The 25,935-nt window shown below is 39.2% G+C and overlaps 1 protein-coding gene across 12 annotated transcripts in view; it reads right to left on the bottom strand.

Annotated features, from left to right (window-relative positions):
- CNKSR2 (connector enhancer of kinase suppressor of Ras 2) overlaps positions 1-25,935 on the bottom strand; it is a 208,597-nt gene that overhangs the window by 25,253 nt on the left and 157,409 nt on the right. For all 12 annotated transcript variants that reach the window (XM_032100802.1, XM_032100801.1, XM_032100804.1 and 9 more), the window contains 3 exons: positions 21,225-21,292; positions 16,529-16,629; positions 14,787-15,324 (listed from right to left, as the gene is read on the bottom strand). In XM_032100802.1, the coding sequence (XP_031956693.1) occupies positions 14,787-15,324; positions 16,529-16,629; positions 21,225-21,292 (707 nt within the window). The remainder of the gene's footprint in view (positions 1-14,786; positions 15,325-16,528; positions 16,630-21,224; positions 21,293-25,935) is intronic.

Genomic DNA, 25,935 nt, shown 5'->3' with positions numbered 1-25,935 from the left:
CAACTGGTGACTGTTGTCTGCAAGGGAATCCAAATGGACCAAAACACCCTGAGATGCTGGGGGAAGGGGTTACCTGTAAAAACAGCCACCCTTTGAAAATGCTGGGTAAGACTGCCCTTCCCTCAGGGGATGGTAAGCCAAAGGATGCTTGTAATGAGGGGTTTCTGCCCTCCAGACCAGTCACATGCATGGGCAAGGCTCCCCTGGGCAAGCTGTAGCATGATCCAGAGCTGTTACACAGGGGATATCTTCCCAGCAAATTGCTACTCACTCCTGCTTTGGTTTGTTTAAGTGCTTTTCACCAAAATATCACCACTAAACAAAGAAAATATTAGCATCTCTACAGCCTGAAAAACACTATAATGTAGCTGAGCTCTGTTCTCATCCCATAACAGCAACCTCCCTCCTATGGATTTCTCAAGCTGCTTAGTTAGCTGTTGTCCTCTGCTATTTTCTTCAGAAGTTACATTGTCTTTTTTACTTTCCCCTCCTCTGCAGTCTTGTACATGAATAAGCATTACACTTCTCTTTTCATGCATCAAACCAAACCTTTTTCTTTTTTCCCTATCACAGAAACATCTCATACTAAACAGTTCCCTTTAGTTCTCTTCTTGGATTGCACTTACGAAAAATGTCAAATCAGCTTCTACAAAAACAGAGAACTAGGGAGGTTTGGCTTCTACATATGAATAAACATAGGAAGTAGCATGATAAAGCAGAAACAAAATAAAATGATACTCAGTTGTGACATCTCACCTCAAAAAGCAGTACTGAAAAAGGCAGAGGAGGGCTGATAGGTTTATTGTGATGCAAAAGGATTTTCCTGCAAGGAATGCATGGTCTAGGGCTAATCAAGACTTCTTCCCTATAAACAAGGGGGATGGAACAGAAACCTGTATAATTATGAGGACCTACATGCAGAGAAAAGGTTGATAATTGCCTCTTCAAGTAACAGAAACATCTGAGAGTTTGTGTGCTAGGTTTAAAACTAACCAGAAGGGATGCTTGTCTTTCTAGCCTGGAGTTAAAATGTGTAACTCCTTATTGCCACATGACAGAGCTCAAAGTACACCTGAGTTCAAAATCAATAAAACTATTTTGTGGAAGAATGATCCATCAAGGGTTACAAGCAAGACACCTTTAACTCTCCCTAGAAATACGTTTTTAGGCATGGTTCAAGGCAGGCTAACTGGGTTAGCTGGGATATGGGGCTCACCTCTCTTTAGTACAATCACTTGTGCTTGCAGGTGACTTTTTAAAACCCAAATAACTCTGAGTCTTAGATCTAATATAGAACTAGACAAATCAATGTTTTGGACAATTTTTGCTAAGCCCACATCTTCTGTGCAGAATGGAAAGGTTAGATTGCAAGATTAAATAGTAAAACTAACAGGCTCAGTGAATTTTTAATTTTGCAAGGATTTGGTTTTCTTCAGAAGAATGTAGACACCCCTGTTAAAGAAGTTGTGTATCTAGTGTCAGTAAGTGCATTAATTTTCCCATATAATGCCAGGACTTGCCATCAGCACAACTGGCTATTCCAAAGAGTTACAGAGTAACCAAAATGTTCAGTGTATATTATATGATATATCTATTCAACACTTCTGTGAAAAAGTAAGAATTTTCTCAATTTAAGTTTTCTATGAAAAAGTACATGAGAAGGTAGGATCAAGCAAGAATTTACCTGTTCTGGTTACATATCAACACAACAGCTGGTGATGAAAAAAATGTTGATGACCATGATTGATACACTTCTTTGTGAACTATAAAACAGCAAGAGCACAGTCAGCTTAAGCTGAAGGTGTTTAAAGCAACCCCTTAGCAGGTGTTTGCAGAAACCTTGGGGGGATTTCAGAACTGGAACTCCACAGTAACAAGTCTATGTGCAGAGAACAATCTTGCCTGCTCAGCCTGGAACTACCACAACCATTGTATTTGCCTTGGAAGGAGAGAACAGGTGTTAGTAAAATCCAGGAGGACCAGAGATGAAGATCTGGCTATATACTTTTGGTCATTAATAATAGTGCTAAAGATGAGCAATATCAGTCTAGAGAAATGCAAAACATACGAGGACAAAATAAAGAAACAGCCTCATGAATTTGTCCTTTAAAATCCTACTCTATTTCCAAACAGTACAACTGAGTAAGTCATCGGAAGAGAAAGTCACAGCATGGCCTCTGCTAGCACCTTCAGAAGACAAGAGCTAAGGGGCCACTATGAAAAGGTTTTATTTGCCAAAAATAACTGTCACCCCAACTAATTATGGACATTGATATTACAGGGTTTTCAACTTAATCACAAGGTTATGCCAGATTCTCCTCCTTGGAAGACAACTTGGGCTGAGCAATATTTCAGTGCACTGGCATGGTCAATGCACAGAACATGGCCCCAGCATAAAATCCATCCACTTGGCTCACCTGTGCAAAATGCTAAACTGCATAAATATTTGAAAGAAAGGCTAAAGCAACATACAGTAGGTTATGCTGTAAGACAAATGTGACACTGTAGAAACAAAATACTTCTAAAACAGTTTTTCTAACTGGGGAAAGATTTATACCAGCATCATCCTCAATTTGTGGCACAGAGAATTAGAGGCTGATGGGATTTTCATTTCAAAAACCAATCACAACTTAATTAAACTCGTTCCATAGCTTATCCTCACCATTACAGCTTTATGCCCTATTTCTAATCTTCTACCTTTTGCTTCCATCTCACCCCACTCAGTTTTGCAATCTCCTCCCAGCCACCCTGATGTTTCCAATTCCCACGTACTACAGATCAGACTGCACAAACTGTTTCTTTCCTTTTCAAGAAAAGGGGTAAATTAAGCCTCCACCACCTTGGGGGTGTGCTTTCTTTGTTCACTGGGTTACTCTCAGCAACCTCCTACTCCTCATCATTCCAAGGCACGGTGACGCTCAGAAATGTACACGGTCTTCTGACAGCCTTGGCAACAAAGCCAAATCTATGTAGAATATAAAATCTCACCCCTCCACACCTGCCTTCCTCCAAGTAGAAACTACAGGTGTCACAGGTGCTGGCTGCTCAGGGCCATCCACCCATGCCCTCATCCTCCCATATTCAACCTCCACTAAATTTCAGGAATAATGAAATCCATAAAGACCCAAGTGCTATTTTCAAAACTGAAGAGTCTAATGTTTACTGCAAGTGACTTTTATACTCTCCTGTAAATCCCATAATCTTGTTTAGCCACAACATACACAAGCTTAGGAAATAGGTCTTTTGGGATGGGACAGGCCAAGAAGAAGGTAGCTGACACAGTTCTGAGTTGTATTAACTGTAAAAGTCATTTCCAAACTGTGAGTCTTCAAGGCAATAATTTTTTAACTTTATGAACACACTGACACTTCCTTCCACCTTCTACCAATTGTTCAGAAGTAATTGTACCAAAAATTTCAGCCATTCTTTAAACAAGTATTCCCAGGAAAGCTAACACACGTCTTTTTTCCCTCTCCTTTTACTATGGAGACATTTTACAGATATTTTACAGATTGTGCAAGACTTTCATAAAATGAATTTTCCTTAGAGTTTGCACAGATACAAGGACAACCTTTTTATTCTGTAAGATTCATGATAGCCACTATAAGGTGTCCTTATCTGCTGGCAGAATTCGTAAATTCAAGGTTAAAACAAAGTGAGCAGAGAACTTGGAAACTATTGATTTATTAATCCATAAGGCACCAATGTCTAAAGTGCATTTGTGTTTGTTGGGTCTTTTTTTTTACATTTTATTTTTATTCCACAGTGTCACCATTTCATAAACAATGTTCAATTTTCAATGTGTCGGTATAAAAAATTTATGTTATGGTTAAATTAGTCTAGTTGATTCATAAGTACTTATAGCCCTTGGAAGAATCACATGAAACTTTGGAGGATACATTAAGAAACAGGACATTAAATACCTAGATCATACAGTGACACTGTAGAAGGTAAGTAGAACATGTAAAAAAATTAATAATTTAGTCTTGTATAGTTTTAGTTTGGAGTGTAAAATTTAAATGGAATTTTGCCGAGGCTCTTCACATAGTCAGAAATAAATAAATAAAAATACTCTCTTCTGTCTTCTAAAGAGACAGAAGCAAGCAACTCCCGTTGTCTTTAAAGCCATTACAATAAAGATAAAAATACAAATGTTTTGCTGTAAAATTACGTACATGTACTTAGCTTAATTAAAAAAAAAAAAGGCAAATGTCTTGAAAATAACTTTTTTTTTTTAATTAAAAGTTTAAAATAAATGACAGGACACATTCTTGCAGGGAGGAAAGAAACAGGAACTCTTGCAATAATCAGCTTCAAGCTTTTTTAGATTTAGTATGATTTTTATATTGGATTTCAAGTGTGCACATTGCTACAGCAAAAAAATCTCACTTCAATGCCAATTGTAGAAGCTATTGAAATATTTCTATGTGAATTCTAAACCAGATTTTGCTATTTTTACTACAGGAAGATACTCTCTAATTCCCCATGTCTCATATTCACCATCTCTCAAGTATTCCATGAAGACCACTCTGCACATGTAGGAAACCCCACTGACAGGGGATTCTGGCATCGCCAAGCCTCTGGGTGCTGTGCCAGGAGCCGTTCCTGGAGCCTCCCCAAGCCATCCCTACTCACTCAAAATCTGAGCTCCTTTAAGCTGGAACTAAAAGCACAAGGATCCCCAGTTAGGTTTTCTTACTTACTCTCATCAGTGGTGCTGGGTAAAATGATGAGGGTAAACTTCCTGTCCTTGCCACTGCCTGATCTCTGTCCATCCCTGAATTTACATCCAGGAGAAATCTCCTAAGTGAGGCTTCCTTAGTTTTGCTTCCTCCTTGAGGCCTGTAAATCATCTCACAATAAAATGAATGAACGTTTCAAAAACTGGCTGAATTGTGGTTTAAATTGAAGTTTTTTGGCAGCCTCCCTCCCCACTCTCTGATGGTGATAACAACTCTAATACTTTTAAACAAATCAGCAGTGATATTCTATATTCCAAAAGCCTGAAGTTTACCCCTCTGGAATTCAGAAGAGAAGAAATAGCTGGTATTATTTTGTGCCAGCAGTACTCAAAATGTGGAGCCAGAAAGCAAAAATCCTACTTAAAATGCAGCCATTTTCTTAATGTAAATACAGTAAGATCCCACAGAGAACTTGTTTCATGCTTTGTTCATAAAATCATGCTATTTCATAGCACCACACTAGTAAAAAGATGCTGGACTGCTGACCATCGTCAACAGATTCCAAAATCCACAAATTTGGGGCACAAAAGGAGACAAAAAATACTTATCTTCTTGGTTTTAAACCATGCTTTTTTTAAAAAAAGCTAGAAACCTATTTTATTAATAATGAATGAGAACTGCAAAATTACCTGATTACAGGGCACTTTTTTTTGTTTGTTAATACTGTATTATCTCATTTGTTTCAAGAGAACTGGAAATTCTTAATGTTAAAAAACAACAGAAGATCTTACAAATAAAACACACATGGCTACTATAAACTCTGAGCATTAATGAGCCTTCTGCTCCCCACCTATCTCCAGGTAACATCTTCCTTGGCTATTTAGATGCAGAAGGTCTGGGACACAGGGAACAATCTTTTCCTTCTAGAAGTTCAGCTCTCAGAAGTGAGCAATATTAGCCACCTTCCCTATGCAAGGCGTCCTCTGACAGCAAAAGCCAAGCCCAGATGGAGGAGACACCAGAGGCTCACTGTTAAAGGGAGGGCTACACTGTGGGGTTCCCCTGAGGCTGCTCTGCATCCAGAAACAGTCCCAGATGGTACCAATAGCCTGAACAGTGCAAAAGAATAAAATTATTAAACTCCACTGGCACCAAAGTGTGAGGAAACATCTCCTAGACTGCTGGAAGACAGTCTCAGAAGCTAGAATGATATGGAGGGATGAAATCCCTTGCCAAATTTTATAATTTTATATAATGATACGGTAAATGCTGTGCTAACAGACATAGAACCTGGCAAACACCAGGTTAGTCTGCAAGGCTTTTTTTTTTTTTTACCTAGTTAGGCTGTTAGTTTTACAAAATGTCATATTTATTTGTTGGCTGGTTTTAGCCCAATTAATTTGACATTTTAATTCAGCTGAGGCTTTTATTAACATGAGCTACTTAATGTGGATAGATAAGAGGCCCAGAAAAAATCATAACAACTACAATTAGAAAAACAACCATTAAGCAGAAAAGCATCTGGGATACTGTACAGCCCAAAGTGAAATATGAAGTACAGTATGGTTGCCAAACAGATGCTTATCACAGTTAGAGCATAGAACAGCCAGGGCAGAGCAACCTTCCTGGTTTCAACCAGATGTGCTGCACCCAGTTTGGACACTGCCATGGCAGAAGAGATGGGAGTCAGCCTGGAAAAGCCAGGGAAGCTCAGCAAGAGGCATCAGAGGCCTAGCAAACACTGTCTGTAGGAAAAACTAAACCAACCTTCACAACAACCTTTCAGCTCAAAAGAAGGGCTACTATAATGGAGCAGTCTGTTTTCTGTGCCATAAGGAAATGGAAATGCTGGGCTTAAATTGCAGAGGGAACAATTCAATATCCATTAGCAGAAAAAAAAAAAAAAAATTATTCCTTCCCAAAACAGCAAAGAGGAAAAGCACTGTCTGGAGGGAATGAAGAATGCCCACCATTGGGGTGTTTAAGATTTGGAAGGTATGGCAGCTCCAGATTTAGATGGCTAAATGGACAATCTTCCAAATTACTTCCAGTTCCCTGGTTCTGAGACATGCACACCACAGTTAAATCTTCACCAGGGTCCTTGCAGGGACCAAGATTTTAACCTATACACACTGCCCTCCTGCACTGGAAAGGTTTAGGAAACCAGTAAGGACATTATGATGCCAAAAGATAATAATCTAGTGCCATTTTAGCTGTCTAGGGGTATCCAAGGAAGTTGCATAGGGCTGGCAGGTTAGACACTTCACCTCCACAAAATCTGTGACCCTCCGCAGCAGTAGCTAGTGTCTGCAAGGAAAGTCAGTCAGAAAGCCAGGCTAGCATGCTAGGACAACTCACAAAAAATTGTCCTACAACATTGATTGCACAGGCCTCCATGAAAATATTCATCTTAAATGCAAAAATTCTGAGGACTTCTTTTTTAAAAAATAGATCAAACTAAACTGCTTTGTAGCAAATGTGGCTTTTCTGAGTCTTCTGTGAAGCTAAACAAAAAATCGGTAGGATGCCTACTGTTTGCACTGAAGTCCTTAATATCCCATCCTGTTTCCCATGACGAACATTAATTAAACAGGAATGCATGTTTACATGGTGACCCTCCAGACATTCAGCATAGTTGTAGTTTAATAAAACTATATCCCTCGCATGTCCTTCCATGCACTACTGACTCAAGTTCATCCTAGTTTTAATGGCTGCCTTGAAAGAACATAAGAGCCACACACAACAGATGGTACCACCTGGAGATGTAATGAATACATTCTGAAAAGATTTTAGTTCTCCTCTGTTCTCCTAGTCCTACTGGTACTGTGCCATCATCTTCTGATTTAATTACCATTGATTATAGAAAGGATTTAATCTTTTTTTTTAGCTTTGAAAATTTAAAATTATACATTTCAAAAGAACATTCTCATGTACATGACACGTAGCTAACTTTTTTATTGTAGATTTCTGTTTCCTTTGGATTTGGAAACCTTCAGATCAGGTCAAATCCCCACCATATCTCAAAGAGGAACTATCCCAGTTCTGCAAAAATCCGAGTGAGCAAGGGCTTTGTCATGGAAAAATTCCAATTAAATTGCAGTAGTCAAATCTAAGAGTGTCTTTAAAACAATTTTCAGTGAGTTTCAGTGAGAAGGTTTATATAAACGATTTAAAAAATGCCTGTTTTTCATGTTTGAAATCAAAATGAATGTGAGTTTCCATTTTAGGACAGGAAAACCCTCTTTTCAATGGAAAATTATGTGTTAATTAAAAAAACCCAACAAGTTGGGTTTTCCTTTTCATCCATAAAGTAGTATCAAAAAACCTACATATCCTCATTTAGGAAATTTGACTATCACTTCAGAATTGAAAGCACATTTGGAATGGAGGAAGTGGAAACAGCAAGCACAAAAAAAGGCTTTTTTATACTGAATCTTTTCAGGCCAACAAACTGGGAAGAAACAGCATATCCTTCAGTGGGGTAAACAGAGAGCCCTAGAGGACTTGGACTGTCTTCCCTCTATTGCTTGTGAAGTGTTCTAGCACTTATGAGTGGCCTTTTCCCAAGGAGAGAATCTCTGCAGCCAAACTAAGACAGGGCAGCAGCAGAGACAGAGCTTGCTGACACCAAGTGGAAAAATTATACATAAACCAGACTGGTTACACAACACCTGGCGAGAGAATTAATGCAGAACATAAAATGCCCCACCAGAAATACACCGTCACATGTACAGATTCCCTGTTTCACCACCCAACCCGAAGGGGTCTCTGGTAGGGAGTAGCCCAGCTCCACTGAAAGTTCCCAACTTAGTAACTGAATTGAGGAAACTTAGCAAGAAAAGCAATTTAGAAGAATGGCCATGTATGAAATTCTCTTGTGCATTACTTTTGCTTATAAAAAGACAATTTAATCCACGTATTTCAGGCAAAAGCAGATGACCTTTGTTGGCAATGAAACCCAAAGCTATTAAAACCAAAAGAAAAGTAGGAATTCATCTCTCCTTTGCATTTTTAGCAGCATGGGCAATGGAAATCAAATAAAATTTTAAATGTGGCAACAATATATTTGTGGGCAAAATGCATCTATATGTATAAACACTAACAAGCATAAAATTAAACTACTCTTATTTTTGTTGACAGCCCATATTGCTTCCTGAATTGCTACTCAGTAAATGATTCAATATTTGGCTTTCAAACACTGCAGGCAATTTTTTCCCCTTGAACTGAATTTTTAAATCAGGATGTGGAAGTTTCATATCCCATAATTTTTATTTAGAATACAAACTCACTTCCGCAGTGGAGTTGCTTTTGCATATGAGAACTGAAAAAGCTTTATTTAATAAATTTTAAATTTTAATTAAAGAACATGCTCAGAAATAAACATATCTACTCCCAGTACTTGTTTATCTACGATAGTCATACTTTTGAACATAATTAGGCAGCATTTTTAGGTAAAATCAATCTGAGTTAACAGTAAAAACAGTGCCTTGGAGGCAATGGGACAAGTAGACAAGGCATAAAATGCTGATGGTCTTCAGCCCATAGGAGTGCAAATGCCCAGTCAGGTGACACAGGAAGGCTCAAACGGGAATTAGGAACGAAAAATAAGATCCCCAAAAACAATGCTCAGAAAAAGCAGACATGTCAGTAACCTACTCCAGTTTCTGAGCATGCACGGGCTGTGTCGCTCAGAAGGGTGTCAGGCAAAAACCACCCCTCCCAACCTGCTCTTTGTTGTACAGAACTGATAGTGGATGCAGTAAGTTAGAATAACACCCTCCTTGATGTGCCAGAAGGTGCTGCACTTTGTGCCATTCACCAGCTTCACGTGGAATACTTCTAATGTGAAACATTACCTCAATTTCTCATAGCTCTGCTTATTCAAGGCACCCCTGGCCATTAATTCCAGAGGGGAAGATACAGTATCTTAATGGTTCTCCCTTGCCTCTCAGTGAGGATAAAACTAGGTGGTCAGAGGACAGGACATCACTAATGATGTCCTCTCTAAAATGGAAAGAGGCTGTCAGAAAAGCAAACTGCCCTACTAATTTCAGCCACATATCCTCATCAACTCCAGAGCACACAAACCAGGCTTTATGCATTATTCATCCTGACTCCCAAGTTTCACTGTTGCCTAAAACCTGCCAAAGTGAAGACATGCTACCTAAAATGCAGAGAAGCAAAACTTAAAAGTGTACACAGGCTACCACTTCATAACATAGTGTTTAATTAGCCAACACTGATGCTTCTGAGACACACCATTTGGACTGTGCATTACAGCCCTCTCATTAAAAAGAAGGAAGCCTCCCTAGACCTGTATTTTGGAATTTGAAATACCTGACCTTATTTGGAGTATATCTTTTACTAGCACTAACTCCTTCTTGAAGGCAAATGCCACCTAGGATGTCCCATGGATACACCTTCTTGGGCACAGTGCATGATGCTTGTTGCTAGTCATGGGAGTCCTTAAACTCCTCTGTCTCAGTTTTGAGAAACTGTTCTCAGTTTCTCTTATTCTCTTGCTGATTTGTAGTTTACTGGGGAAAAAAGGGAAGGAAACCTCTCAGGCTTGGTAACTCAGCACAGTCATTTGATATCTCTTTCAGTGATCAGCCCTCCCTGACATCAAGGTGAGCTTTCCTGAAACCCTTCACAGGGACTGGACAACTCTCTGAGCTGCAAAATGCCAACATTAGCTTCTGTTCTGGCTTTTGACAAGTGTTTTCAGTGGTTTAAGGTTAAAAGCCAAGTTTCAGAGACCAGAGCATGAGGCTATTGTGTTCCTCTGAGGCAGCATTCACAAGACTATGGGACTAAGCATGGGATGCCAGGAGATGTTGCAAACCTGAACAAGAGCTTGTGGTGATGGACCAAAATGCTAGGGAATACGTGTGAGTGTGCCCAGCCTTCAGAAGCACTGTGAAATCTTTTAAAGGTGACAGAAGTCACATGAGGAAGACTGTTGCATCTTGTAAACACTCTGGAGGGTGAAATCAATGCAGCGAACAAGTGGCTCCCAGTCTTTAATTGCCCCAGAATGGCAGCCACTGATTTATTAAAATTCATATAAGACTTTGTTCCAGTTGTCCATCCTATATAGAAGACACTCCAAAATGATGATGGGGTAGCAACAAAAAAATCCTTAAACAAGTCAGGAAGAACTACAGTACTTAAGAGTGCAGAAAAAGGACTGAAAACTTGCAGAACAAAGAGGCAAGAAACAACACAGAAGGAAATGGGGTTTAACAGTGGGAAGACAGTCTAAGTAATTTCCTCCTGCTGCAAATACCTTTTCAAACTCAAACATAGACATCAATGTCTACTCATGTTCCTGAATAAATTTTATGGAGCCAGCACAGTGGAAAGCTCCCTTGCACACTGTTGCAGGTCCCAGGTGAGAGTTCCCTGGAAAGTGTGCCAATATTGCCCCAGCCAATCCTGCAGTACATGGAGCCACCACAGAGCCCCTGTCCCAGCGGTCTTTGGGCAGATGAACAGCACCTGAGACTCCTACAGACACCGCTGTTCTCCAAAGACTTTTTCAGGGAGTATGCAAAAAAGGTGCAGGCTTTTCTGCAGCTAAATTGATGGGATCAACAGCCAGTTACACTCTGCAGAGAGCTAGTTATGTACTTCTTTTAGATGCTGAAACCCTAGTAATGCACAAACCAAAGAAGTCTTTGAAAATGAAGGAACCATCTCCAATGATAATTTCAAAAAACAAAGCAAAAAATGAAATAAGCTTTCCTGGGAAAAAAACCTGGAAGTAGTCTCTCTAGAAGTGCTCTTTGCATGAAGATCTATCAAACACAGAGTGCAGACAGTGGTAGGGCCAGAAGGGAAGAAGATGATGGTGTCATGATACACTGCTGTCTCCTAATACCTCCCACTAGCAGAAAACAAACCTGCAAAGGCCAAATTTGTCCTTCACAACTGAATCACAGAAATGCAAACACTGTGCCACAGCTTCCAACCTGCCCTCCGTGCACAGGCTGCCCCTGAACAGCACAGCAAGGGGCATGTTTGGTGCCACAGGTCTGAAAGTGGTTTGCCATTTGCATAGTCAGGAGCAAAACACATGGACAAGCTCAAATATCCCACAAGAGAATCCTCTTTGATTACAAAGCAAGAGACCATTACAAGATGGTGTCAATATGGAACATCTGAATGATTTACACAAAAGTCATTTGGGAAATACAACAATCCATTAAGGATTAGCAGTGCAATGTTATTGTGATATAACAAGACAAAAAAGCAACTGAACACACAACAAAGTTAGGTTCTGACAGATAAACATAGGAAAGGACAACCCATATTTTTAGTTTACCATATATATCTAGGCATTGTAGCAGAGTTGATACACAGAACTATTTGCAGGGTCAGTAAAGTCTTGCAATATCTATTTAAGACATAAAGTGGTGACTGACCAAGAGAAGATGTTTAATTGTTGCAAATCAGTATAGCTTTAGTACAAAGTCAACAGAACTATGTTAAATTATAGCAGGTGGGGACAGCGTCTGAGAAAAGTGTGGAGCTCCTAGTTTGTGGTGCAGTTATTTGAAAACAATTCTGCAAAAGAAGTTGGAAGAAACAGGATTGCATTTTACTATTTAATTTAAATTCATGTTGTTCTAAAAGTGAGAATGTAAAAACAGAAAGCTGAGAAAACAAACTTTTGGCAATGACATCTGACTTGTACAGCAACAACTGCAAAGGAGCTGCGTTCTTGTCCCACAAAAAAAGCAATAGGAATGATTAAGCTTTAGAACACACACATGTACACACAAGAACACACATAATCATCCAAGAGCCCAGAACTATGTCAGGATCACAAACGTGTAAGGCAAATAAATATATTTAAAAGATTCTGATATCACATGAGGGAACATTCAAGGTGATGTTAAAACATTTCTGAAAGAGAGAGGATTTCCTTTCTCCAGACAGTTGCAATGTTTCATTTTCCCAGAGCAATGCAAGTGAAGGGGGCAGTGAGATAGCACACACAAAGTCACCCATCCTGTTAGTGACTTAGCAGATGTAAGGAAATCTCTCAACTCAGAAACTGGATTTTGCACTTAAGAACACCATTTGCCGGAAATCCTCCTGCCTTTTACTGGTAAGGGCACCGGAAAAAGCCAGCATTACAAACAGAACATTGCAGTCACAGCAACAAGCAATTCAACACTTAAACTTTTCAACAGACAAGACAGTACTTCACTTCTGGTTTTGTAATTTCAAGGTCAATAACTCATCATGAGCACTTGACTTCTCTAGCTGGTCGTCAGTGTCTCAAAAATAATCTCCTGTTAAAGCTTCAACCAAGGAAACCTCCTCCCTCAAACAAAAAATAAAAGTATGTGTATACAGGGAGACCACTTCAAAAATTAAACCTTTTTTCTCCTTTTCTGGAAACTAGTATAGAAAGATGGAGAAAAGCCGAGGTTCTGGCCCAATAAATCAAGCACTAGCCTTTTACTAGTAATCAGCATGCTATAAAATGCTTCAACCAGGTACACAAAAACATTGAAATTGAGATTCAAAACACCTAAAAACTTAAGACCTTGCAATGGTATCTGTAAATAGTGCCCAAACAGCACAGTAAAGCCAGTGGAAAGTCTCTGACTATTTCCATTTTCAGTAAGGACTTTTAAAAAAAATACTTTTGTATTGCTATCAGTAAAAACCCATTTGAAAACCAAAACTGAAGGCTAAAAATAGGACAAAATGTTCTGCATGGTTGATGAAATTTAACCCTGTTAATTAGACAGCTTCATTTCACAGTCAGTAAGAGTCTAATATTACCTAATAAATGTATCAGTTTTTTGCAGAGTCATGCATGAACACAACTGAAATAGTGCCTTTTTAAACTTTTAATGCCATCAAATTTAATATCTGCAAAAGAAACCACTGCTTCCTCAAAGCAGCAGAAGAAAGTCAAGAATTGGAAATGTTTAGAAAGTAATGCCTAAAAGCATAAGGCCAATGGAAAACTGTGGGTCTCTCCCAATCAGACTAAACAACATCCACATCAATTTTAATGCTCAACAAAGGTGCTAACTTTAGTGAATCAAGTTAAGTAGGTAGCTAATTCATTAAAGCTTTCATTACCCTTTCCTATCTCTTAACCATTTTTATATTTCTTTACTGCAGTGAAAAAGCTGAATTTGAAGAAATAGATAGCAGAAAACCTTGGAGAGCTTCAAGGGTCATCCTGCCTTCTTTGCCACTTCAGGTAATTTAATTGCAGTGTAACCCCACAAATCACGAGTGCAGGCTTCACTGACTGACTCTACAACTTGGGTGTGGACTCAACTTTGCTAGCAGCACATGCTGAGAAGCTCCACAAACGACAGTGAAGGACAGAGCATGAAACAGACACAAAAATGTGTTTACATGTTCAGGAGGGACAGGGACCTTCTCTAATCCCTACTTATTTGGATTATGTTTGATAAGTAGCACTAATCTCTATGTAGTTTATGTGCCATGTCACTGAGAGTTACTCAACGTTATAATTTTTTTTAAGCCTTGCTGGTCACATAGTTGTTCTCTATAACTTTTCTGTTTGTTTGAAATGCTTTTTGAATTTCTTTCTTTATAAATCACAATGAGAGGAACTGAGGAAAATACCCTCTCTTTTTCAACTTCTTACAGATTTTGGGATGGCTTGTGACCTGCCTGGCTGGATACTACACAATCACAGCCTAACTCTACACTCTAGGATTTACCAAGAGGTTTTTACAGCTCGGATGGGGCTGGCTGGAAATCTCACTAAGTATATCCTGAAACACTCCTGTCAGTGGGAGAGGATACTGTGCAAGTGTAAGCATGAAGAAGACATGGAAGCAAAATCCATTTAAACTAAGAATTACTAGTAGGAGGGGATTGGTGACCAGCCTACAGGGAAGTGTCTGGTGATCATGAGAGGTCATGCAGCACTCTGGTTATTAAGCCTTATACATAAGGCAGTCCAAAGAGGTGTGTGACAAGGAGGACCTGGTAAAACATGGGGGATGTTGAAAGACTATTGGATAGGAAAAAGGAAAAACAACCTCTACATTACACAAACAGGACACTTGAAAAGCCACAGAAATATCCCATACTTACTTTTATCTTCCAGGTTTTCTTCTGCTGCTTTGCCTTCCTCTTCCTCCTCCTCCTCAACCTCCTTCTGCTGTGCTTCTTCATGGTGGTCGGCAGCACCGACTGAAAGGCTCTGGCAGCAGTGGTTGAAGCCGCTATCCCGAGGCAGAGTGAAACTTCGTGGCTTTCCCCCATTCCCGTTCAGCACTTGCATCCGCTCACCCTCCACGAGGGGGAAGGGGCCGTAGTGGTCTTGCAGGTGGCACTTCTGGGTGGGCAAGGTTGACTGCCGCCGGTGCTCGGGGGACACCACGGCCACCTCGGAGAACACGGAGTCCTCCAGCGGCAGCGTCTGCAGGTAGTGCAGTCCCGAGCTCGTGAGCGGCGTCTCAATGAGGTCCTGCCAGGAGCGCCGCTGGCTCGCGGTCTTGCGCACCGGGGACTCGGTGGTGCTCCCCGCCACCTCCGGGCGGAACTCCTCGTGCGACGACTGCGACTGGGATGTCTCCGTGGAGGAGAGGCGGCTGTGCTTGGGCTCCACGTAAGGGCTTGTGCAGCTCATCTGCAACGCCAACAATGAGCAATCTTCAGATCAATGCACACCGAGACCTACTGCCAGTAACAGCCTCTCACTTTTCATTGTCACCAATGGCACCTGGTTCATTAATGAAGGCGCAAATGTACCTAATTAACCTGCCCTGTTCCTAATTTTAATGCATACCCCTGTCTGTATATGTCACCCCTGTAGGTCAAATACTGATACTTATTCATAATAAGTATCTTTACTATGTCACTTAATCCATAAAATAAGCCAACAAAATGTGCAGAAAACTTTGCAAAATAGTGCAAAATACGGCACTATGGAAGACTTAGAAGAGACGTACCTGGTTCATTCAAAATCTTAAAAATGCTATCCAAATGCCTGTTGTTATCCTATCTTGCTTTTCTTTGGAATCATTCTTGCAGTGCTTCAGTACTGTCATTCAAAGATCTATAATTTTGTAAGATGAAGTATTGCCTTCAAATTAAACATCATGAATGCTCTCTTTCCCCTGAATTTCCCGATTGTGCATTCCAGAAACCATATCCAAGTAGACACATTAGTTAACACTGAGTATGCAGACATGAAAGTTAAAATTGCCAGTGGAGAGTAAGTTAGAGGTCTATAATACAGTTTTATATCAACAACTGCTTCAAGAAAAAGTAAAACCCTGAAATCCCCCTTTTTTCTAATTTGTATTTCTCTATAAGAGAAACCTATTTTTTCACAATAACAGAACACCCGCTATAGTGGTTTGCAATACAGGACAGAACATTTTTATGTTCGCATTTCTCTGGAAATTCAAGTGTAACTTGTTACTGTAAAGCTTCACAGCACAACTGCTGGAGCCTTAAAGAAGAGTCTGTGTTGTTCCTTAGGTAAGAACATTTTCTCAGGAAGTTGATAAGGGAGTGGTGAGGAATTGCATGGATGAGTAGCTGTCCATCATGAATGAAGAACAAAAAAAATGAATTCCGTAACTTAATCTATTTCATACAGCAAGTGGGATTATAAATCTCTGTTCTCTACAAACCAGTGGAAACAGCACTGATGGCCATTGAAGCCTGTGATGTGTTTACTTAGCAAATGCCTTAAGTCAAGCACTGACTCAAAAAGCACAGTCGAGTGCCATCCTGGGTGCATGCATGTGCTCCTGGGCAGGAGAACAGGTAGAAAGAAGTGGCACTTTGGGTACACATTCCTAGGACAGCTGCAGGTGACTTACTGAAGGTGGCCGTGGGTAAGTGTCGTACGGGGGCGGGGGGCTGTCCTGCTTCGGTGTCGATGGAGTGTCAGCTTCCTCCTTGTCACTCTCACTCCAGTAATCTACAAGTTACATAAGGATCAGGTCAAAAACTGCCAACACATTTTGATGCATTTTTGTATCAGAGACTTGCTTCCACAAAAGCAACTGGAAATTCCTCCTTTGGTATTATTGGCAGTGAAACACCACAATGCCGATGCCGATGCCGATCAATGGTAGCTGCTGCAATTTGGAATTGTCTTAATCTAAAGAAGGAAAATTCTAAACACTGTGGTGTATACTAGATCTACTGTCCCATTACAGAGATATTAAACCACAACCTGAAAATAAGACACAAATTTAACTCTTGTACACACCTTATAAATACAACAGACACATAGAATACTCTTAATACAAATATCAGACTTTTAAATATTTATACAGCCATAAAAATAATGATGATTGGACATGTATTGGCTGAAAAATACTGAAAATATTTTTTGAATGGAAAAGATTAAAAATATAGCTTTGCTAAAGTCTTGTTGACTGCAAATAACATCAACAAATATATTTAGCCAGCTGGCAAATCAAACAGGTAGGGGTTTTTGCACACATGAATAATCAGTGCTATTTTTCTACCCATTGTCTCCATTCTGTTCTACCAGTTACACAAGTTTTTCAATTCAATATCTAATAACAAACAGCTGTATTTAAGGTAAGACAGAAAAACTTTATATTGTATATGTGCTTCATAAAACTGCTGCTGCCCTGTTATCCATGCAAGAACATAAAAGTGATATGGTAAGGAAAAAATATGACAATGACATTTAAGAACAGAGTTCAAAAAGAAGGATGAGAAAGTACAAAAGACATAGATTTTGTAGGCTAAATTTAATGGGCTACATCATTTCATTTTTTCAGGAAATCAAGTCTTGGCCAAGCTTATTTCAAAGGGGAAAACAAATGGAAGAATATACCACATGGGAATTTATATTTATTCTGTTACAAATATTTTTTTAATCAGAACACCATCTAACTACAAGGACACTGAACCTTAATATTCCTTACAAAAAAAACCTGTTTAACTACTGACTCAGTTCAAGACAGACAACTCTTAAGATTTTTGGACACTGTAAGGCTTTTGCAAACATTTCTGTTGCCACTTTGTTTCTGACTGCATTACCTTCCAGTGTTTGGATAAATCATTGCACAAGAGGACACTATAGCTCAGACTACTCACAGATTAATCACAAGCGATTTTCACTTCACCTAGTAAGTGTTCAACGAAGTGCATGATTGACTACTCTCTCTTTGATAGATAAGGAGAAAAGGATTGATTGCTGCTTCATAAATGACCTAAACTAAAAATTTGAGTTGGCACAACATATAATTTTGACTTTAATGATTTTTTATTACAATTATTGTCTTGTATGATCAATGATCTACCATACTTAAAGAGTTAAAACATAAACTTACCTTTAAATGACACCATCTTGAAACAGGTGTCCCTATAGTTTTGTGGTTTTTTAGATTTTAGTAATGGTGGGGACAGCCTTATTTATCTACTTATTTTTTCCACGCAGTAGCAATTCTGTTTTTACTCCAAGCCTCTTGATTTACTTCCTGCGAGCTTATAGCTGAGAGATTCTCTTTAAACAGTATAATAAGTAAGTTGCATAAATAAAGTTTTTATGACTACAAAATAATAAAAAAAAGTCCTCACAATTATGACTCTAGACATCTGAAAATAATTAATTTTTGGTGAATGAAAGGCTAAATCAGTGAAAACTCTTTTTCTAAATAAATCCTAGTTTTAAGAAAACTTATTTCCAGAAACTTAAACCACTTGAAAATACTGGCATGTAGGCAATGTTTGCTCCTATTGCAGTAAAGCCTAATGGTGCAAAGTGTGGCGAAAGACCTGTCAGAACTGCATTGTTCAATGACATTTCTGCAGACTTGGAGCTCAACTGTTTATTCTGAAAGCAAAATTTAGCAGTCTCAGTGCAGGTTCCAGTTTTGGCTAAAAATACGAAGGTGTTCTTGCTGTCAAATCCCCATACAAGAAAACACTGTATGATGACGCTTTTACACACCTTATCTCAGTCAGGGAATTCTGTTGGCAACCCACAGCTCTTCTTGAAAACTTCTGCAGTAACAGGGGTCAATTTTCAGATAAAGTGTATGAAAATGGCCTCCCACCAATTTTTAAAAATGCTCTGCTTTTGGCAACTGGCTCATTAGAGTTTATCTAAAACATGTATGATGCTATGAAACACTTGCTGTATTTCTCTCTGTAGATCTTTTCCAATTCAGTGATGGACAAGCTCTATGCATCAGGCAAATCTTGAAAGTTTTCTCAATGACTAATAGACTGAATATATTATATATAAACTAAAACTGACCTGCCATTTCCCAAATAAATATATTCTATTTATATAAACCAGGGTTTTTTTTCCTCTGATTTAGATGACTGGAAAGCATGTAACTTCTCCATCCAAGGAAGTCCTTTGCTGTATTGCTAACATTCATTGTATTTCATATGAAAACTTGATGGTATTTTTATAAAACTGTTCTGTACAGAATGTAACATTTTATTCAGCAGTACACCCACAATTCAGTGATTCGTGCATCTCTGAAGCTCTTGAAATACATTTATGCACTTTAGATTCAGAACCATTCAACTCTTAATTGAGACAGATTTGACAACTCCTGTTGAATTGTTTCAGAGGTATTATAAAGCTTTGCTGCAAAGGGCTGAATCGCACAGAAATAAAAGACCTTTTGTCAAATCAAATATGCAGATGACAATTGGTACAGTCACTGAATATAGAAAATTCCAGCTTCACAGTTTCTATAACTGCAAAAAAAATTGACATGATAGAGAGGTTTTACTTTGCTAACTTGATGCCTCTGCTAATTAGGGACACTACTGAGCTGTGTAATAGCCCTTGTGCTGGGAGCCAAGGAAAATCACCAGTGGCATTAAAACAATGTACGGCAGCGACGGGGGAATGCGATTCTACCTCCCACACTAAACACAACTAAGCAACACAAAGAGGCTATAGTTCTACCTACCTGCATGGAACAAATCAACATGAGTGAATGGTGTTGGAGTGATAATAAAGAACTCTGTCAGTGCCTGGGATATAATTTGCATAGTCAGTGGGGTTTCACTGATTATCTTCAATAGGGAGACATTTTAATAATAAGCTATCTGAGGCCTGAATGCACATCATCGCATGTCTAGCTGGATCATCTGCTATTTTATTACTCAGTCATTTCTTAGTAGGAAAAATATTTCTCCAAAATCCATCTGGATTTTGAAAGGTGTATCATGTGTGTAATTGTGCACTTGGACAGCATTAGCATAACATACACCTTTTCACTTACTGTCCCACATGGCATTGTAATAGTAGTGCCAACCTACTACCAACAAAAATATTAATTTGGCTTTGAATGCCAAAACAGAGGATTTCCTAGAAGACTCTGATACTCAGAGTTTGTTCACAGCCTCTTCAAGCAGTGACAACAAATGGTACACAGGTTCTTTCAAATAGGTTACTGTAGTGCTGCTTAGGAAATACAGATTCCCAAACTGATTTTCAGTTCTGGTGAGGCACTGAAGAACATGACTGAAGAACAGTGAGCATGGTGCTGCTACCATGGGCTCTGTGAATGCAGAGGGCCTGGTGTCAAAAATGACATGAGTTTTTTGGGCCAAAATCCAGAACCTTTCTGATCAAGACTTCAGAGCCACAGAATTAAAAACCAAGGTTTTGACTGGGTGGGAAGCAGGCAGACAGGTATCTGGATAAGGTCTGGATCATCACAACCACTGCAATTTTCTGGTGCCTGCTGCTAGGTGCCTATATTAAAAAGAGCATGAATTCAAAAACTATCTGCTTGCCAAAGCAGATACTTGGATAGGAACACTTCTGTGCATCCATGTCACTGGCAATTCTAAGAAACAGCCTCCACAATACAACTGGACTGACCCTTTCTTTCTTCTGTCTGCAAACAGGATTTCCACTGCAACAGTTCAAAGCAAAGCAACTCATTATTTTATACATGCTGCTTTTTTAACCCATGAAATATTAGGCATAAAAAATAAACACGTAAAATGCTGTAACCCTGCAACTCCAAGTGAAATGCCAACAGGGCTGTAGCACACACTGCAATATAGTAAAACCAGTAGAAATCACAAAATTAAAGTGGCCTTAAAATTAAAGTCCTTCGGGTAAATCCAATTATGTCAACAGGCTTTAGAAGGATGGTTTTGCTCCCAAGACCAATTTCATGCACTCCTGCCCTCTGTGAATTCAAACACCAAATGCAATGCTTGGAATCTTTTTTTAGCTTGCAGATTCTTAAGTTTCTTCTGATAAGGGACGCAGATTCCTTGGTACAACATAGTGGAGCTTACTGGCAGTATATCTGCTGGTTTTAGCTATCTTCTGCAGCCTTCTCACAAATAATCCAGTGTCTGCAGATCAGAGTCTGAAGGAGTTAATCAAAACTCCTGACAGAGAAGGAATCCTCTAAAGCAGTAACAGTGGTACCCATATGTGATTTGCTTTCAGATGACAAGAATGAAGCCTGATACACAGCAGAGAAAAGAGAACAGATGAACTTTTGATAAGAGCTGACAGAAAAAACCAAAATAACAACACATTACCTTGCTCTTGTTTGATCCTCTCTCTTTCTGCATAGCCAGCAGCAAGCATGTTAATTCTGTTGAGCCATCTGAAATAATATTAAAAAAAGCAGTGATACTGATCCAGCCTCTTAATTTTTGGGTGCATTTCTAGCAAAAACAAAGCTAGAAGCATCTGAAGGAGATTAAGGACAATGTTATTTTTCATATCAGACAGCTGTTCTCTTTGATACTCTTGTTCAGGGAGTCTCCAAAGATCTATGATTTTGCTGTTCAACAAACTGTTTTCACAGCAAGAATTTTATTTCAAATGGAAAACCATGTATGATGTCAAACATCTGTAAAATAAAGGATTTAGAGATAATCAAAGAGCTGTTAAGTCTGCTGCTCACAGATATGCCTTCACACAAATACTCCTGCTGTTCTGATTTCTTAAGAATAAATACCACTTTTCAGAGATTTAAGCAATATTTTAAGGCCTGAATTGGCAACTTAGCAGAGGAACAGAGCAGAAAACAGCAGTAAAAAGAACAGGTTCACTCCCAAACAGACAGTGTGGTTTAATTATGCCATTATGTGTTTTAGAGCTTACCTACAGTGCCGTGTACAAAGAGAAGGAGGCATATCAGAATTCACTTTTGTGTTTGTGTCGGATAAGTGGGGGGAGAAAGATGCTTCAATGCAATTCACATCTAAGGCTTTAATCTCAACATAGACTTGAAAAAGTGCTTCCGTAAACTGCACAAATTAAAAAAAAAAAAAAAACCAACCCAAACAAAACCATACAAAACCCCAACATCCAAACACAAAAAAAACCCCAAAAACCCAAACCAAAAAACAAATGAGCTATTGCTGCTCTCTTCTAGCAGGGCCATCATGGCCAAGCATACACTGAACTGTCTGTAGCAGGGCAGTTTCACCTGTACTCTTCCCCCATGGGGCTCTCAGTGTATTCATTAGCCAAATGCTTACACTGAATCAGGTCCTTCATCAACGAGGCTTTAAACCACCATGGCAATCTCCCGTGGTTGTCCATTCCATGGTAAACCTGGAATTACTTGCTCCAGTCATCCCATAGTCAGGATTTGACAGGCCTGGTTTGCCAACCTACTGGCTTGCAATTTAACTGCTAGGGTATACAGAAAGACAACTCCAGTCAGGTTTGCGTCTTCTTCAGGAATGGGAAACCCCTGTTTCAGAAAACTGTGCCTGATGGATTTTGTTTACGTACTGCATGCGCAGGATCAGGATGTTTGTCTCAGCAGAGGACACACCTTTGCAATGATTCCTGCATGCCTGTCTTCAGGACATTGCAGTGCAGGGCAAGCAGGCACCAGATCATAAAATACAGTTGCTTTCCTGAAATTTCCAGAAATTAACTCCTGTCATCGTGGAGTCAGAGAACTATAGAGTGCTTTAGGCTGGAAGGATCTTAACAATCTTCTAGTTACAAATGCCCCTGGCATGGGCAGGGACACTTTCCACCGACTGTCACTGTCCTTCCACAAATAGTGACCGCATTTTTGACCTGTAAACCATGTTAATGGTCCATAAATTGTTGTACACTGGTAAGAAAGCTAGGGATTTACTCCTAAAATGATTGCAGAATACTTCATGTTACCACACAATCAAAATTTCTGCCAGAAGAATAGGGAAGCTGAAGAGGATACCTAAAATTTGACTTGTAAGTGTTAGGAAGTGCCATACAGTTATAAAAACCAGAAGCACACAGGAACAGAAATCCAACAAACCATGTCTCAGACAATGACTTCACATCTTCGCAGGCGAAAGATGACCCACTACAAAGCTATCTTTTAGGTTCACAAACCTGATATGTGAAGACTCCTTTGGGGAATAAAGCTCAGCTGCCAGCTGAACCAGCTCTGCCAGTTCAAATCAAAGGCACTGAGGCAGGAACCTCACCCAAAGCACTCCAGCCTTGTGCTGCAGAGGGACCAGCAAAGGCCACAGACTTGTCTGTGTCCAAAGGGTAAAGCAGCACAAGATGACAAGCATCTGCTCTGTCAAATGGCAGACAATGGGGATGGTGCTTTGCTTGCCTCTCGCCTATTCAGGATTTCACGTTCCCAGTTCAGCTCCCGGTTTACCACCCTCACCTGCACTGCCAGCAGGGAACAGCCACCTATGAACTCCACCAGGCAGGGCTGCTGACCACAAAGTATTAGACAATATGGCTATAAAGGTTCTCCTGTCCTTCATTCTGTCCTCAACATGAGACAGCATTTCCTAGTAAGTGTGCTTGTTAGTGAGGTAACCAATTAAATTAACAAACACTTAACTGACAGTCAATTGATGCTGCTTACAGAGATGACAGATGACTGCTTCCAGAAAAGCAGTATTTCCTGAAGAGTACAATCTAAGGAGAGCCCAGGAAATGTGTACCATTCTCTCACTTTGAGAGAGAGCAGCATGACTTCACCTTTAATGAATTTCTGCAGGTCATGATCTGTGCCGAGGTTTGGACTATGACCTGCAGTGCCTGTGGGGTGAACGATGGCACTGATGTGGCTGTAAACTGTGAACAACGACAGCTTTTGAGTTGTTTGCCAGTCTGGAAGGTAAAGGAATGGTATTGACTTCTGCATATTTTCTGGTAAGTGGCTGCTAAAGCTTCTTCAGATATGGTTAGAGAATTAATATTATTTTAATAAAGCATGGCCAGAGTTCTGGTTTGTTGAAGGTAAAATTGTATGAGAAATCCAACACACCGGACTTGCATCAAAAGGGAAATGTAAAGATCTCCTGAAGAATGGAAGAGGAGTAATACATGCCTGGATTACAATGCACTGGGGACAAAAGTTCCAATCATACAGCTACACAAATGTTTCTCAATATGCATATTAAAAGATACAAAGCCCTGGGACATGGGAAGATTTATATCTTTCTTCCCTTCAGTGTGTGCGTCCTGGTAGCCACTGACCTTTGGAGGGCAAGAGGCCAAGAAAATATTGCTTCTTTACAGCAAATGCAGCCTTAATTTTCTTGTGAGAATTATAAGATCTGTTTCCTAGGTATGACAATAAATACTGGTAACTGCAGTAGTCATTCAGATTTCCTTTTTTTTTTCTTTTTAAGAACAGTACATTCATTTCTTGTCAATATTTAATTAAAACTGTTTTATGACATACAGAACAGGATTAAAAAACCCTGATTTTCTGCAGACCTGCAATTTCTGTAAGGAAGGATGCACAGTACTCTCATTCTCAAAGACTAGTAGGAAACTGTCTTATCTTACATTCAGGTAGATGCAATACAGTTAGTCAAAGCAGGGTGTCCAATTGTCCTTAATCATAAAACTCAAGGCTATGGGATGAACTTGCTGTATGGGAATACGGATACCTCAGCCTGCCTGTGAGTACCTGAATGCAGTTTAACCAGAATGAAGAGAATAACAATGAATTTCCAAGCAACATGTTTCCATGACCATACACTTACACTAGCAAAACAGTACTTTGCATCTATAAGGGGTATTCTGTCCTTCTTCTCACCCAGACTAAGCATGTTAATGGGTAAAAAGAACATTTTTCTAGTGTGACCATATAGACCAAAGGGAATTCAGATGCCACAGCAACAAAGTTCAGTGAGCTCTCCAGACTCCTTACCAGCACAATGGTGTGGCACAGTCATAAAAGTAGTAAGAAAATTTGAATAGTGACAGAGTTATTTGAGATTAAAGTACCCATTTTATGCAAGGAGATACACACAAACAAAAACTTCATAGCCTGCAAACATTTTTTTTTAATATAAAAAATGGAATTATTTTATACAAGGGATGAAGGAATTGAACAATTTTGAACTTTCAGTCAGGCTATGTATTAGCAGTTTTCTGCTGTTGTTTCTTCTGCTTCATGTATGAACAAAACTGAAATGACTGCCTGATACATAACTAGAATCTGTGTCAGAAACTTGAAAAAAAAATAGAACATAAAATGATCAAAAGAGTATTAATTCAACTTCCTAACTTCATTCTGTGTTTTACTTCATCTAGGCTTCAAAATGCTTTTAGACAGGAATTATTTTATTATCCCTGCATTTGAAAGACTATTTTTCAGTCACTTTTTTCCAATCTATTGAGTTAATTCAGTGTTTGTAAAAGTGAACTAATTTTTCTAAATATTAATGAAAGAGAAAAATAAAATTCTTTGGTGAGACTATGATGGCAACTCAAATGTAAGAATTTCAAGTAATTCCATAGACCTTGACAGAGTTTAAATTTACGTGTGTATAACTCAGAGCAAAATTTTGTCAAGCTCATTCTAAAGGAATTAATAAGCACTTATTTCAAAATATGATTAAAAGACTATTTGTGGTGGGAAGATAAAAATCTTTTAATTCCTGGGATTTGCACTATGCAATTGATTTTTAAAATATTGTTCCATATTTGCTGCTGCTTTCTGATTACTGAACAATTATATAAATTTATATCCTTAAAGAGAAGGTGTCTTGTCATACTGACTGGGCACCTGCTGACAGAAATGATTTAGCTACTGCTGTTGTTCAGGATATGTCATATACAGACCATGCCATTATTCTGTTTGCCGTGCAGCAAACTGCATTTTGAGTGATTGGCTTGACAGAATTATCAAGAAAAGGCAAGCCTAAAATCTCACAAACAAATACAAAGGTTTTAAGTTTTCTAACTGAGAAGAGACTTTTGAAGTGAGCCTCAGTCCTGCACAAACTTCTGAAAAAATGTTAACAGAAAGCTATT

This window comes from Corvus moneduloides, chromosome 2 (assembly GCF_009650955.1).
Source record: "Corvus moneduloides isolate bCorMon1 chromosome 2, bCorMon1.pri, whole genome shotgun sequence".
Taxonomy (NCBI): domain Eukaryota; kingdom Metazoa; phylum Chordata; class Aves; order Passeriformes; family Corvidae; genus Corvus; species Corvus moneduloides.
The sequence above is the reverse complement of the archived record's forward strand: the minus strand, read 5'-3'. Positions and strand labels throughout refer to the sequence as shown.